The sequence below is a fragment of the Protopterus annectens genome, chromosome 3.part0 (genome assembly GCF_019279795.1).
Source record: "Protopterus annectens isolate FY-2018-M chromosome 3.part0, PAN1.0, whole genome shotgun sequence".
NCBI lineage: Eukaryota > Metazoa > Chordata > Ceratodontiformes > Protopteridae > Protopterus > Protopterus annectens.
In genome coordinates, this window is record NC_056731.1 from 1,580,802,428 (window position 1) to 1,580,817,732 (window position 15,305).

Here is a 15,305-nt window from a genome sequence, read left to right on the forward strand (position 1 = left end):
GACCATAATGTCCCCCATTGCTGGTTCTGTGCCCTCTTAAATGCAAGAACCATTCGCCCTAGAGCTCTTATTGTAGCCAGGTATTTTCATCTTCCGTCTTCACATTCCAAAATGGCGTCCATCAGCCACCAATCCATAGACATTCTGAAAAAACGTAGAGTTAAAGATAGAGACAGACCACATAAGACTAAGCCTTCCGACATCTCTACCGCTAAACTCCTGTTTAACGTCTGTTCTCTGGAATTCAGTGAGGCACTTTCGCAGCCCCTGATGCCCCATACGATATCTACGCAGGCCTCTACCGAGACCCTTTCACAGTCCGGTATGCCGCAGAAATCTTCGTCTTCCGAGCCTTTGGTTGTCTGTGCCTCGGCTGGGGTCAGAGCCGTGACACAGGCACCGGTTTTAATGGAGGCCTCTCACACTACCGAATCTAGACAAAAAAATGACGTCTTCTCATACGACTACCATTTCTCTCGGATTAATGGATACCTTTAGGCGTAGAAGCCAGGCCACTCCTAGAAAATCTGCCTCCAGCCACCATCTTCCTCCTGCCCCACTACCCCAAGCCCAAATGCTTAAAATGGCGTAGGATCTTATTTCCCTTATCAGGGGTAGTCAGGCCACAACTTTTAAAAGAAAAGACACCCTTCTCCTGAAATTGACAGAACAGGATTCTGAAGAATCTGATTATTCAGATTTTGAAGAGGAACAACAGCCTCTGATTGCTTATGAGGATTCAGGTGCAGAGGAATCCATTCCTTCTGCCTCCCCACCAGAAGATCTTTCCTTTGGGGAAACCCTTCTCACCCTCGGGGAACATTTTGAATGGGAATCTCAGGACTTTCCCCAGTCTAAGAAAAGACTAGGAGTTTCGGGACCTGCCCCAGCACAGACCTCTGGCCATCCCCCCTATCTTGGAAGTGGTGGATGATGTTTTCCATGAATCCAGCTTAGCCCCTGACGTCCTCCCACTTGCTCCCAGTAAACCTGACCGGTATTACAGAGTACTGGATTCTCACAAATACCTGTACAGAAATCCTGCTGCAGACCCAGGGGTCATTACACAGGGACCAAAAGGAGCTAAGACTAGTTCTGCCAAGAATCTTATTCCTTCTGACAAGGATTCCAGAGCTCTGGACATATGGGGTAAAAAGTATACACCTCTGCAAGCTTAGCTATCAGAGCACTCAACTGTCAGTTCCATATGTTAAAATATTAACAACACACTTTGGAACTATTAAAGCAAAAGATTTCAACCTTTCCTGGCTGTGCCAATTCAAAAGAGTTAGCAGATTTACTTGTCAAGTGGCCAAACACTCATTACACTGTGGATATGATGCCCTAGAAGCCTCAAGCCGGGCAACATTGTCAGGATCTGTTATTAGGAGACATGCATGGTTGAAGGAACAACCTCTCCCTGATCATGTCAAGTCTAAATTAATTGATGCATCCCTGGATAAGCACCACTTGTTTGGAGTAAAAGCAGAAGAGGTGCTTAAAAAGATGGAAGACAAAGCAAAATCTGTGTAAACAGTAAAAGATTTCTTCCAGGTTCACCCTCTTAGGTTCAGCAGGAACTTTCCCTCTATGCACTGGTCCTTCCCTGCACCTAGTAGACATGGGCAAGGTAAGCCCCAAAGGGACATACTACCCAGGCCCCTATCCCAGGGACAGCAGAAAACCAAAGAGTGGACCACTTCCGTCCCAAAGGCAGGGAGTTCTAAGCCATCCTTCTATGGCAAAAACTCTCAATGACTCCCTCCCCCCTCTGCCCTTTTTTCACTCACCAAAAGCTAGGAGGAAGGCTCTCCCTCTGCAAAGAAAATTGGCTTTCTATAAAAAAGGGCCAATGGGTCTTAAAGATCATTTTTCAGGGATACAAATTCTCTTTCAACGAACTCCAAAGTCCAAGAGGGTACCCAGACTTATCTCCAAATGAATGGGCAGAGGCATTGAAACGGGTCCAAACTCTCATATCCCAGGGAGTAGTAGAACCTGTCCCCTCAGATCAAACAGGCAAATGCTTTTATTCCAGACTATTCCTTGTACCCAGAAAAGAGGGCACTTGATGCCCCATCCTGGATCTACCCTTTCTGAACACCTCTCTGATGGTCCCAAAATTCAAAATGCTAACTTTGCAGCAGCTGCCGCCTGTGCTGGCAAAAAATGCTTGGTTAGTCATCCTAGACCTAAGTGATGCCTACCTCCACGTTACCTATAAGGGAACCCTGCAAGACATTCCTGCACTTCAGAGCAGGCTCACAATACTTTCAGTTCTCCGCGCTTCCCTTTGGCTTATCTACTGCTCCCAGAGTATTCACCAAATGCTTAGCCGCGGCCATAGCATTTTGCAGACAGAGGAATATACAGATTTGCCCTTATCTGGACATCTGCCTCATTCAGGCAGAGTGCAAAGAGAAGCTGCTCCAGGACCTTCTCTTTGTCAAAACCCTCGTAACTTCCCTAGGGTTCACCATCAATGAGACAGCTGACACAGAAAAACATTGACTCTGGTATTCGAGCCTGCCAAGGGCTACCACAACAGGGATAGGTGATGACTGCAACAGTGAATACACTAGAACATCTACATTTATGGTTAAGTGTACACAACTGCACTTTCCTTACTATTGCTTTGTATTATTCACACCATGGTAATTCACTTCCAGGCAGAATCAAGGCACATTCTACTACAGCCTTGTCTTGAGTGACATACTGGAAAGAAGTGGACTCTAGAAGCATCCTAGAGGCAGCCACTTGATCCTCTATATTTTTACAAAGCATACATATTTTTGCAAAACATCACAAACTGGATTCCTTTTTTAAGCTCAGAACAGGCTTTGCTAGGACCATTCTTCAGGGGCTTTTGGATCCTAATCTTTCGTCTTCCCATGTTGGATAAGCTATGGTAATATACCCATATAGTTAAAGGCTAAAGGCAGCAGTGATACTGATGAACATAGTGCAATCACATGAGTTGCACTTAACACTATCTCCCCATTCTCCTGTTTTATGTATATAATTAGTTACATTTTTTTTTTTTTATTAAAGTCATGGGTTCCTAATTTCTCTCTCTTTTTTCTTTGTGACAGAAGGTTCTCTCCCTTTTGGGAGCAAGAAAGTCTTGAGGGATTTTGGTGCTAAGCTGCTGTTTTCCCCCCTTTGGAGTTTGAGGTGCAGCAGTCTGGGCACATGTGTGGATGGGAGCCAGAGACTTTGCAAGACTGGATGACCACTCTCTCCTTGGCAAAATATATCCCATATAGCCAAAGACTACTAAAGCAGTGATTTACTTACCATATCAGTAGATGTTTGAAGTAAAGTTATGTAACTGTATTTTTCCACATTTACATTTAAGATAGCTGAAGCTTGGAAGTATGCCCACAGCTTCACAACTAAGCTACAGGCCCACATGTATGTGAAAGACAGAAGCCTGACAGTGCGCACAACTTCACAACTGAACAGTTATGCAGTGTCATGATAGACGAGCAAATTGCAAAGACAGTTCACCCCCCCCCCCCCACAAGCAGTAGCTCACTTGGTATGTCCTCTGTCAGAGGAAAAGCCTTTATTAATAAAGAAGTTCAAGTTCTTCTTTTAAAGATAATAGCAACTTAAGGGACATGCTGTTCTTCTGGGGCCTTTCCTGCATAACCTTGAGCTACATTGCATAATGTAGAGGTGCTCATTTTGCTTCTCATTGTGCTCTCATTAAACTGTGCATCATAGTTTGCATACCGTATTCTTACTTGGTTTCCTGACTCTGTAGCACTAGCTGTGCTCTGCTGTGAATCACTACATGCCCTAGTGTGGGCTGGTGTATGCTATCCAAGCTGACTATGAATATAAGCCAGAATAAATGCACGGTACATAAAACATGGAAACACCCACAGTCTGTATCTGAAGTTGTTGTAAAGCAGCAACATTTTGTGTAAAGATGGAAAATTGTAAAGGAAGAATTGTAGACATTTTATAGGACATAAATTGAAGCTCAAGGAAGAAAAGCAGACAGAATTACCATAGCCAATACTGTAGCATGAAAATAGGATGTAATTGTGGCACGAGTTGCAGAGTGGCTCCTCTATTCATGCCTTAAAATAAGATTGGAGTACAGCAAGAATAGTCACAAAAGGAAGATTAACTTTTCACAAAAACAGTCTAATGTATTCCAGACATATTGTAGACCATCGAAAATATATGGGTGTTTTAAGAGTCAGTCATGATGCTAAAGACGGGATAGTTGCACTTACAGAAAATTTTGTTGATATGAACAGATGACCTTGCTTAGGGTAGAATGAAGGTTAATTTAAAATGATTAGTACAGCTTAGTGCATGCTGCTACATTATAAATTGTATACAACTTAAATTTGCAAGTAGAAAAAAAGAATGTAGCATATGGGCTAAATAGTTTTAAATGTTGTAATAACTGAAGTACAAGGATTTGCATGTCATGTGGTATGCATTTCTTCTAGCAGATTGTTAATACCCCATGAAAGCTGGAAGCTACGCTTATTGGCTGTTGTTTCCAAGGCATTCTGATAAATACACCAGCTGGTACACAGGCCAGGTGGTTAGACTAGCTGTTCTCTGTTTGACGGAGGCACAGATGGAAGTCTAGTCATTTGTCTTTGAGCTAGTCATTGTCCATTTCCGGTCTTTGAGGTTTCGTCCCCTCCTCTCCCAAGGGGTAGGTGGGTAGTGGCCATGATTGTAAGTTTCCAGAAGTTGGATTCCTGATTTTGTTTTCCTGGGCTTCATTTCTTTTAAGTAGTATTATTAGTTAGCTTTCCACTTATGGATGTTGTGTGGTGCATTGGGGATCCAGTGTTCAGTCCTGTATGTTTTTTCATAAAGACTTTGTGAATTGCCTCCCTTTTTGTGAGCGCTTGTTTGGGTTCTTTTCAAGTTTAGACCCACCACAGAGAGACCTATGAAAGCAACAAGTATAATTGCTCCTTATGTCTCCTGGTCTTCAGTGTGTGCTGTGTAGTGGATCTGTTTCCTTCCTTAGCCCCCCCCCCCCCCATGTGCTGAGCAGGATCTGACATCTATGCTCAGCAGGGAGCCCATTTATAAGTAATTACAGGCTTATAATTTTAAAGACTACTTGTTTGTTTTACACACGAGTGCAACTCATTTTATTTTTACCTGGGGTAGAATACCAAACCAGTGGACCTTTTTCAGGTTCAGCCAAGGGTTACAATTACCAAGGAAGAACAGATACATAATATACATATTGAATTTGGAGAGGTACAGTGAAGAGAAAGTGATGCAAAGGCATATCCATGTACAGTTACGCATATTTTAAAAGTATAACAAAGTATACTGCACCCATGGGTTAGTTTTCAGGATATTTGCAAATATGCATTATGAGCTCCAGACTATGTTCTCGAAGGGGGGGGGGGTGGTAGGCAGTGGAGGGAGAAGAGGATAGGAAGTATGATGAAGGAGAATATAAAATAGGGGAACAAGTGGTAGGCGTATATAAAGTTCAGCTGCAATAAAGGGTAGTATATGTACATTCATTGGGGGTCAAGTCAAGCACTGGGATTCTGTATCTGGATGACCTCCTTATACCAGTATTTGAATGCTGCAGCATGTGCCACAAGGGGGTACTTTGCTCAAGTATCGGAGTTCAAGGACAAAACATGAAATAACCAGTGAAAGGGCTCCTGAGAAGTAGAACTTAAGTGATTTATTCACAAGATCAGCTGATATGGGGAGTAGCACTCACAACTCTGTTTTTAGCTGCATAGTAATCAAAAAATATGTATACATTTTAAATAGTTAAATTAGGGTATATTCAGATAGACCTTTGTACAACTGCTATCTGCAGTATTTTTACATATGTTGTATTGTTTGCTTGGAGATAATGCATTTATACTGTGAGATGAGAGATTCTAAGTGCTACATGAAATATATAAGGGATTTATTAAGCCAGCAATAGTGTACAACACTATCCCCCCCAGATGTGCAATAGCAAACCCTACCCAAATTCTACCCACAGCATAATTTAGACATGCTTTGTCATTCATACATAATGAATATACCTTGCCTACCATATTACACAGAAGGTAGGTAAGGAATAAACCTAAAGCAAGCCATTTCTAAAGTATACAACTCAACTTCTTTCCTCAAGAGTACTGGACAAAGCAAAAATAAATAAATCTAATTCATGTAAGAAAACAGGGTTTGCATCAAGATGCATTTTCTGAACATTATGTATGCAACTGTAATGTCTTGCAATATTGATTGACTTAAACCTTAGTAATTTACCATAAAATCAAAAAGGTTATGAGGACCAGGGCAGAACTGGGGACTTTCTGCCAAAAAGGGTACAGTAAAGAAGTATGTTCTGAAGCCTTTTTTCCTGTTTGTGCACCACCACTGCACTTCTGGAAAACAAATGTGTTTGCTCCTTGCATCTCTTGGTCTTGTGCTCTGTGGCGGATCTTTTTTCCTTCCTCGGTTTCCCTTTTGCTGGGTATGTGTATAGCAAGGCAGTAACACTGTTACTGAAAAAAATGTTTTAATATTCCATTCTGTATTGTCATTTCCTATTACTGGGCAGGCAGTTACTCTGTCACATTTTTGCTATTATTTCTTATTATAAGGTAGTTGTCAAAGTTTGAGTGCTACCTGAAGGATCTGAACTAAATAGTATATATATATTTTTTTTTTAATCAGGGAGTCTGGCTTGTTTTGAAGATTCATTAGTAACATGACTATTCATGAACTACTTTTCCCTAGTGCAAATCCATTACTTCAGGCATGCATCCTGCCAGTCAGAGTTAATTTATGTATGTCATAATTAATTTGAATATGTCATTCACTGTATGAAAGTCCAAACCTGTGTGAACTAAGAGAGGTATAGTGTTCTGCACTTATGCCGCAAAGACTTGGTAAGAGCTAATCCATTATTCCTTTGTAAGGCTACTTTTTAGATGAGCATTGCATTGCAGTGAAGTTGCTTGGAATAAAGCTTTCTGAATATTTATATATTAGTAATGCTTATTAAATAAAGATTTAGTGTTAAAATGTTTAGTTTATAATATTTATGCTGTTGAAATGAATACATATGCATGTTACTTTTTTCTAGATGCTGTCCAGTTTACCTTGGTGGGAGCTCTTTTGCATGTGGAATAGGCACAAATATTTCTCAGAGGTAAGGAGTTTGTTTACGCAGTTTAATGTACATGTGTTTATTTTCTTTCCAGTTTTGCCATGTAGTCTGTGTAAGCTCATTGCTCATGTAAATTAAGAGTTAACCAGTTTGAAAGTGTTTTCCAGGATGTAGTGTAAACTATTCAGAACCCATATGTAGTTAACCTTTACTGGATTTTGTGAGCACATACTTTTAGGGGTGTTTACAGCTGAGAAGCTGACCTGATGTGGAATGTTTTGTTTCCCTTTTGTCTTACATTTTTTATTGCAATTTTAATAGAGTACAGTGAAAAATAACATTGCAAAAACTAACAAGCATAATGCTGTAAATACACCGTAAAATTATAACTAACAACACCATTAACTCTCTTGTGTTACATAAATGCTGTTTTTAAATTTTTCAAAAACTAATTGCAGTGCAAATCCTTATTTTCAGTAGCAGTGTAATTATTTTGAGCAGGTGTCTTGAACTAAGAAATATCATGGCTGTATTACTAAGCGTACTGACCTCAGAGTCCTAAGTATTTGCAACAGTCTGTCTTGAAGAGGGGAATGGGATATGTACCCTCATACTGTCTGCTGGCATCTGCAGTTCATATGCATCGAAGTGTTACTCGCAACTTCAGTGGATTTTTCTTTTCCCTTTTTGTATATAAAGATCACTGCAGACATTTTGTTAGCAGAATCCTTTCAAGGCTCCTTGGTCCTTGATGAATACTTAAAGGTAAAGTTATGATTTACGTGCCCATTTTTTAGGGAATCTTGAAAACTGAAGACAGTAATTAGCAAATCCACAGTGTCCTCCTTGGCAAATGTCCATTTAATTACACAGCAGAAATTGGCCTGATAAAGGCAACTTTCCTGTCCCACAGTTAAAATTGTTCATCTTTTGCCTATGTAGAGTGTCAGGCCCTGGATCAGCAAAATGCAGTGTTAAGGCCTTAAGTTCCCTTTCTCAGTGTGTGGTTGTACATCAGTCTTCAGTGAGGGTCTAATACATGCATTGGTTTGCACACATGCTTACTGTCACTTGTAATAAAATAACAAGTGCCATAACTCTTTGTTGTCCAGTCCTACTTAATGACCTAGCCCTGTCACCACACAACCCCACTGAACTGCAGGGTTCTGCCAGTGCCCCAGTTTTGTCACTAAGACTCCCACCCTGTCTTTAATACAAGCTGTAGTACTCCCCTCTTTCTCCTTAACTCTAAAGTTCCCAATCACTCCATAAACCTAAAACTCCAGTACTTCCTCTTCCTAAGTCTGAAACTCCCTTCCCATCCTAATCCCTAACCCTAAAACAACCCCTCCCTATACCTAAATCCCCCTTCCGGTCACTACTTTGAAAGCCTATTCTGCAATCCCACTCCCTATCTGCATCTGCTTTACTTAACATGATCAGATTCTGTCACCATGTAGTCAAGTTTGAGCACAAGCAGCAGCCAATGGGAGCTACGAAATGCCTGAGTCCCCTGGCTTTTAAACCGTGATTTTCCAGTACCTGCGACTCAGGCATTTATAGCAGATCCCCCTCAGGGATATACCCAAACAAAGCTTTTTCAGAATCCATCTGTAGCTCTGTTAGCTGGGCAGCTCATATGACTGAAAGTTTGTTCAAGATGCTGAAGCATGATTGAGTGAATGTCTTTCTGACTATCCAAGTGTGACTAAAGAGAAAAGAAAAAAAAAACTAAAGTAGGCTTTGCAGTGTTTCCATTTTCAGCCTTTGGAGCATCTTGTTTTTCTCTCCCAGAGGTTTATTGCTCTGACAAAAACAAAATATATTCTGGGAGAGAAAAATGAGTGTTTGCTTTGCAAACATTAAACTTTCCTCCATATCCTGTGATTTGTATTAGCATTTTAGACCTCTTAACACTTTAATCTCTTAGAGCAGTGTAGAGTGTAGCTTAAGGTTCTGTTCTCTGAATGGTACCATGGGGTCTGCATTCCTTTTGCTGAGCAGAAGGCAACTACTAGGAGAGGAGATACCCCAGAGCCCCCCTTATCTGGAGAAACCAGCCTTAAATTGCATGCCTTCATGCAGTCCAGTGTTTCTGTTATGTACTGCTACATTATACATCAGGAGAAATAGCAAGGTTAAATACACTGAAGATAGCGTTAATAAATGCAGTTGATACATTGTAATGATGGCACTATGCAGGCATTACTTTTAGAAGCATTAACAACAGTAGTAGTAAAAAATAATGCTAATAATCGTGACTTTATATATGTTTGTATGTGACATACAAGAGTGTAAGGGTGACATACAAAAGAGGAGGAAGATGCACACAGGTGGACTATATCTTATGTAGAAGGGCCAGTCTGAAGGAGATTGGAGACTGTAAAGTGGTGGCAGGGGAAAGTGTAGTTAGGCAAAATAGGATGGTGGTTTGTAGGATGACATTGGTGATCAAGAAGATGAGGAGAGTGTGAGGGCAGCACCAAGGATCAAATGGTGGAAATTGAAAAAGGGTAATTTTGAGGTGGAGTTCAGGGAAGAGTTAAGACAGGCACTGGGTGGCAGTGAAGAGTTACCGAATAGCTGGGTAACTACAGCAGAACTAGTAAGGGAGATGGCTAGAAAGGTGCTTGGTGTGACATCTGGAAAGAGGAAGGAGGACAAGGAGACCTGGTGGTGGAATGAGGAAGTACAGGAGAGTATACAGAGAAAGAGGTTGGTGAAGAAGAAGTGGGATTGTCAGAGAGATGAAGAAAGACAGGAGTATAAGGAAATGAGCTGCATGGCAAAGAGAGAGGTGGTGAAAGCTAAGGATAATGTGTATGAAGAGTTGTATGAAAGGTTGGACACTAAAGAGGGAGAAAAGGACGTGTACCGATTGGCTAGACAGAGGGACCGAGCTAGTAAAGATGTGCAGCAGGTAAGGGTGATAAAGGATAATGAGGGAAACATGCTCACAAGCAAGAAGAGTGTGTTGAGCAGATGGAAAGAGTACTTTGAGGGGCTGATGAATGAAGAGAATGAGAGGGAGAGAAGGTTGGATGATGTGCAGATAGTGAATCATGAAGTCAGTGGATTAGCAAGGAGGAAGTAAGGATAGCTATGAAGAGGATGAAGAATGGAAAGGCTCTTGGTCCAGATGACATACCTGTGGAAGCATGGAGGTGTTTAGGTGAAATGGCAGTGGAGCTTTTAACTAGATTGTTTAATGAAATCTTAGAAAGTGAGAAGATGCCTGAGAAATGGAGAAAAAGTGTTTTGGTAATGATTTTTAAGAATAAGGGTGATGTGCAGAACTGTAGTAACTACAAAGGGATTAAATTGATCAATCACAACATGAAATTATGGGAAGGAGTTGTGGAAGCTAGGTTAAGAAGGGAGGTGATGATTAGTGATCAGCAGTATGGTTTCATGCCAGGAAAGAGCACTACTGATGCGATGTTTGGTCTAAGAGTGTTGATGGAAAAGTACAGAGAAGGTCAGAAGGATTTGCATTGAGTCTTTGTGGACTTGCAGTAAGCATATGACAGGGTGCCTAGAGAGGAGTTGTGGTATTGTATAAGGAAGTCGTGAGTGTCAGAGAAGTATGTAAGAGTGGTACAGGATATGTACGAGGGTAGTGTGACAGCGGTGAGGTCTGCGGTGGGAGTGACAGATGCATTTAAGGTGGAGGTGGGATTACATCAAGGATCAGCTCTGAGCCCTTTCTTATTTGCAATGATGATGGGCAGGTTGACAGACGAGCTCAGACAGGAGTCTCCATGAACTATGATGTTTGCAGGTGACATAGTGAGAGTAGGGAACAGGTGGAGGAGACCCTGGAGAGGTGGGAGATATGCTCGAGACAGAAGAGGAATGAAGGTCAGCAGGACTAAGACAGAATATATGTATGTGAATGAGAGGGAGGATAGAGGAATGGTGAGCATGCTGGGAGTAGAGGTGGCGAAGGTGGATGAGTTTAAATACTTGGGATCAACAGTTCAGAGTAATGGTGAATGTGGAAGAGAGGTGAAGAAGAGAGTACAGGCGGGATGTAGTGGGTGGAGAAGTGTCAGGAGTGATTTGTGACAGATGAGTACCAGTAAGAGAGAAAGGGAAGGTCTACAAGAGGGTAAAGAGACCACAGCTATGTCATATGGGTTGGAGACAGTGGCATTGACAAAAAGGCAGGAGTCAGAGCTGGACGTGGCAGAGTTAAAGATGTTAAGATTTGCACTGGGAGTGACAAGGGTGGACAAGATTAAGAATAAGTATATTAGAGGGTCATCCCAGGTTGGAAGGTTTGGAGACAAAGCCAGAGAGGGGTTGTAATAGAAGCAATAAGGGCAACAGCAGAGAGAAATGTACAAATACAGTTGACAAAGGAAGCACAAAGTGTGTTTAAGGCCTAGTGGCAAAAAAATGGTTGGAAAGTGTGGTGGAAAAAGTTGACACCTGTAAGAGGGATGAAAGGTGAAGAAGCAAAGGAAACGGTAAGTTGGAGGTGGCGAAAGGAGCAGATAATGTCAAATTCTTGTAGGGGATAGTAGATTATAGGATGGAGTGGGACTATCAATGAGTGGTTGCCCAGTGGAGCGGAATTTAAAAAAGTAGGCAGGGAGATAGAAACACCATGAGTAGTATAAGTAATAGAGTCCCAAGTGATGGAAGGTAGGTCAGCTAGAGGTCTGATATGAATAGAGAAGAATTAAATGAAAGAAGCGGGAAGGATGAGAGAAAATAAAAGGCAGCAGTGGGCAAATAAAATACAGGAGCCAATTAAGAGTGAAGAATGGTAACAAATTTTTAAGCTACCAGTGTATGTATCCAGGGCACATAGATTTATAATCTTTGTGCCCTGGTTACATTTATAAGCTGTCAGAACTAAGCAATATGTTCCCACGGGCAGATGAGACATGCTGTCAAGAATATAGAGGTGTATGGATACATATATTTTGGAAGGACGGCATAGTGGTGCAACAGTTGTCATCTCACAGCAAGAGTTTTCTCAATTCAATTCTTGGCTGTGGTGCCTTTTGTATGGAGTCTGCATGTGCTTCCTGTGTTAGCGTGGGTTTCCACTGTGTGCTTCGGTTTCCTCCCACTTTCCAAAGACATGCAGCAGGTGGATTGAACAGTCTAAGTGTGAGTGCGTGTGGTTACGGATGAACTATTGTGGCAGGGCTAGCCACATGGTGGTGTAAACCTTGGCTGTAAATGATTGCCACTGTTGAAGTGACACACTGACCCCTTATGCAAAAATGGGAAAAGGGGTTGAGGATGGATGGAAAACTCCAAAATATATTTATCCATTCTAAATTAGTGCATTTTAAAAGAGATAGACAAGAAATAATGGTAGGGGAATGTTCCCACAAACAGAAGTAGTGCCAAAGAAAATATTTCTTTTGGGTTATGAGAGCATTATCGGAGAAGGGAAATAACTGACTGGGCTGCTAATGACAGTAAGGAAAAAGATTCATATGGAAGTACTGGGCTAGCTACCCTTGTGGGCCATTTTAAGCTGATCTAGTTTCCCTTCCAAAGATGAGAATCAAAGACTGTACTTCGTATCTGTGAGTTAAGCAACTTAACCATTGTGCCAACCCCCAATGGAAGAGACAAGAGCCATCTTCAGGGAGGGGAAGAAAGCAATATGATTGAGATAGTATATCCAGAGGAAAAGAGTAAAGCAACAGTGAGGGGAAGAAGACTTCCTGAAAAATGGAGTAGCTGGATAAAATGGAGAAAAAAATAATCTGAAGAGGAGGGCGAAGGTGAGGATTCAAGACAGGTAGAAGTAGAGGACAGATACATGTGGTTAGGAAATGGAATACAGAGACATTATAAAGCGAGTTAATAAAATAGGAAGAAGAGGGGAATATAGATGATACGAGGAGACTTGAAATAATTAAGGGAAAAGGGGTAATGGTATAAGGAGAAGGGGAATAAATCCCCTGTATCATTTTTTAAGGTGGTTCTTTTTTCTCTTTTCCTCTTAAATATTGTGTTGTCATTCTATGGTTAAGAACTGAAGTTAGTCTTGTATGATATATAAAATGAAGTAATGTCCTACCATTTTAAGAAGGAGATCTTGCCAAGATTAGACTGGTAGGGAATGCGTAGATGTACAAAGTGAAACATTCAAAGAACTCCATGGCCATCAGGTTTCTCAGTATACATTACTAACAAGCATAGCTCTAGGGTGTTCAGACAGGAAGATGTGCTGGAGTTCCTCCACATGCATGTAGCCATAGACAAAATCCTGTAACATATCCTAGCCGGCTGTAGGTCACCTTTCATGTCCCAAAAAGCTCACAATGCATGCTTGGACCTACTGGCAACATTTATGTTGCAACCTAATACCTTGCTCATGGGAGACTTTAGAATTCCCAGTCTATAGAAGGGTAATTACACAGCCTCAAATCTACAGACACAGAGATTCCTGGACTTCATAAATACAAATGCCCTTGGCCAAATAGTGAAAATGCTGACCAGAGGTTCCAGCATACTGGACCTGATGCTCACAGATATGAGCGAGCACTACACCCCATTTCTCATCCTCCCTGGTAAGGTCCAACCACAAAGCTGTCTCCTTTGAAATCAAAATAAACTCCATAATTCCATTGAAATGTTAACAGTAACTATTCCAAGGCAAATTATGTGTCAAGTGGTGGTTTGTCAATTCAGTGCCCCTCCAAACCCCGAAAACACACCGGCCTATGCTAAATTACCTTAAGATACTCTGTATAGCTATGTCAGTGGCTGCATAGAGGTTGCTGTACCTGCCAGAATTAAGTGCAAAGTACTAGGAAGAAACGGAAGGGTAAATCAAGAATCAGACAGTAATTTTTAAATGATGTAAGAGCTTTCGTCTGTATTTATTAAAACAAACTTCTTCAGACAACAAGAGCAAAGTAAAGAACACAGTTTAAATAGCCTTCCATTAAATCATGTTCAGAGTCCAAGGACCTCCTCTTTCATCAGACAAAGCTTGCTCAATTAAACTAGAATGCTGTGAACTTAAGTGGCAAGTTCAATTAAATGTTTATAGCTTTCTTGGGTTGAATGATACATGCTCAATACAGTGCTTACTAAAATTGAAGGCACTGGATAGTTAATATTTTTGCTTTTAAGTGTGGCTGTATTTCAATTTAATGTGTTCTCTGTTCTATCCGGTTTACTATCACATAGTCGAAGCTACTCCATTCGAGTGTTAAGATGCCTGAATCACATGTTCGGAAATCTCCACACCGAACACAAAAAATCGAAGGCAGCATAGAAAGAGTACCTCTAGACCAGGCAAATGAGGGTTTTTACTCCAAAGATGTTTTTGGTCCCAAGAAAAGATGGTTCTTAGACCAATTCTGGATTTGTCTGTCCTCAGTCTATTCCTCAAGGTGCCTACCTTCAAAATACTCACCTTGTATCACCTCCTACCCCCTCATCTCTTACCAAGCTTTCATGGTACCCTGGATCTGAAGGATGCAATTATTCAGATTTCCATTCACCCCAGCTACAAGAAATTCATATGCTTTTCAGTGGGTTTCTTGCATTTTCAATTTCCTGCATTGCCATTTGGGCTCTCCACAACCCCCAGAGTATTCACAAAGTGCCTAGCTCCAGTTATCGCCCACTGCAGAGTGCAGGGCATTCAAATATACCCATACATGGGCAACCTCTTGATACTTCACCAGGAGTGTCACACTCTCTGCTATCATCTTTGCATGGTGTCCAAAACCCTGGCTAACCTACAGTTCACTGTGGACCAGGAAAAGTTTCACCTGGCACTCACCCAAGACCTGGTTTTCTTAGGGTGCAGGATAAAAACCGACCAGATGGCAGCCTTCATTCCTTGCCAGAAGGTAGAAGCTAGCACCCATTACCTCCAAACACTTCTCTCTTGCCAAACCTTATTAGCCAGGGATTTCCTGAGAGTCATAGGCCACATGACATCCTTGATACCCATACTTCCCTTGGTAAGGCTGCATATGAGGAAGTTCCAATGGGTGATGAAGAGTCGGTGGAACCAGCATTCCCACCCTCTGGATATTCCCTTACTTCTCCTCCCATGTCTGAAAAAAGAACTGGAATGGTGGATTGCAGCCAACCGCTTCAGTCAGGATATACCTTTGCAGATCCCTCCACCCTTACAGCAAATCTTCACAGATGCTTCAGACCTGGGTTGGGGAGCAGTTTTGCAAAA

The 15,305-nt window shown here is 41.5% G+C and overlaps 1 protein-coding gene across 1 annotated transcript in view; it reads left to right on the forward strand.

Moving 5' to 3' along the window:
• CFAP418 (cilia and flagella associated protein 418) overlaps window positions 1-15,305 on the forward strand; it is a 354,461-nt gene that overhangs the window by 92,433 nt on the left and 246,723 nt on the right. The window contains exon 3 of the mRNA XM_044065930.1: window positions 7,100-7,165. Within this exon, the coding sequence (XP_043921865.1) occupies window positions 7,100-7,165 (66 nt within the window). The remainder of the gene's footprint in view (window positions 1-7,099; window positions 7,166-15,305) is intronic.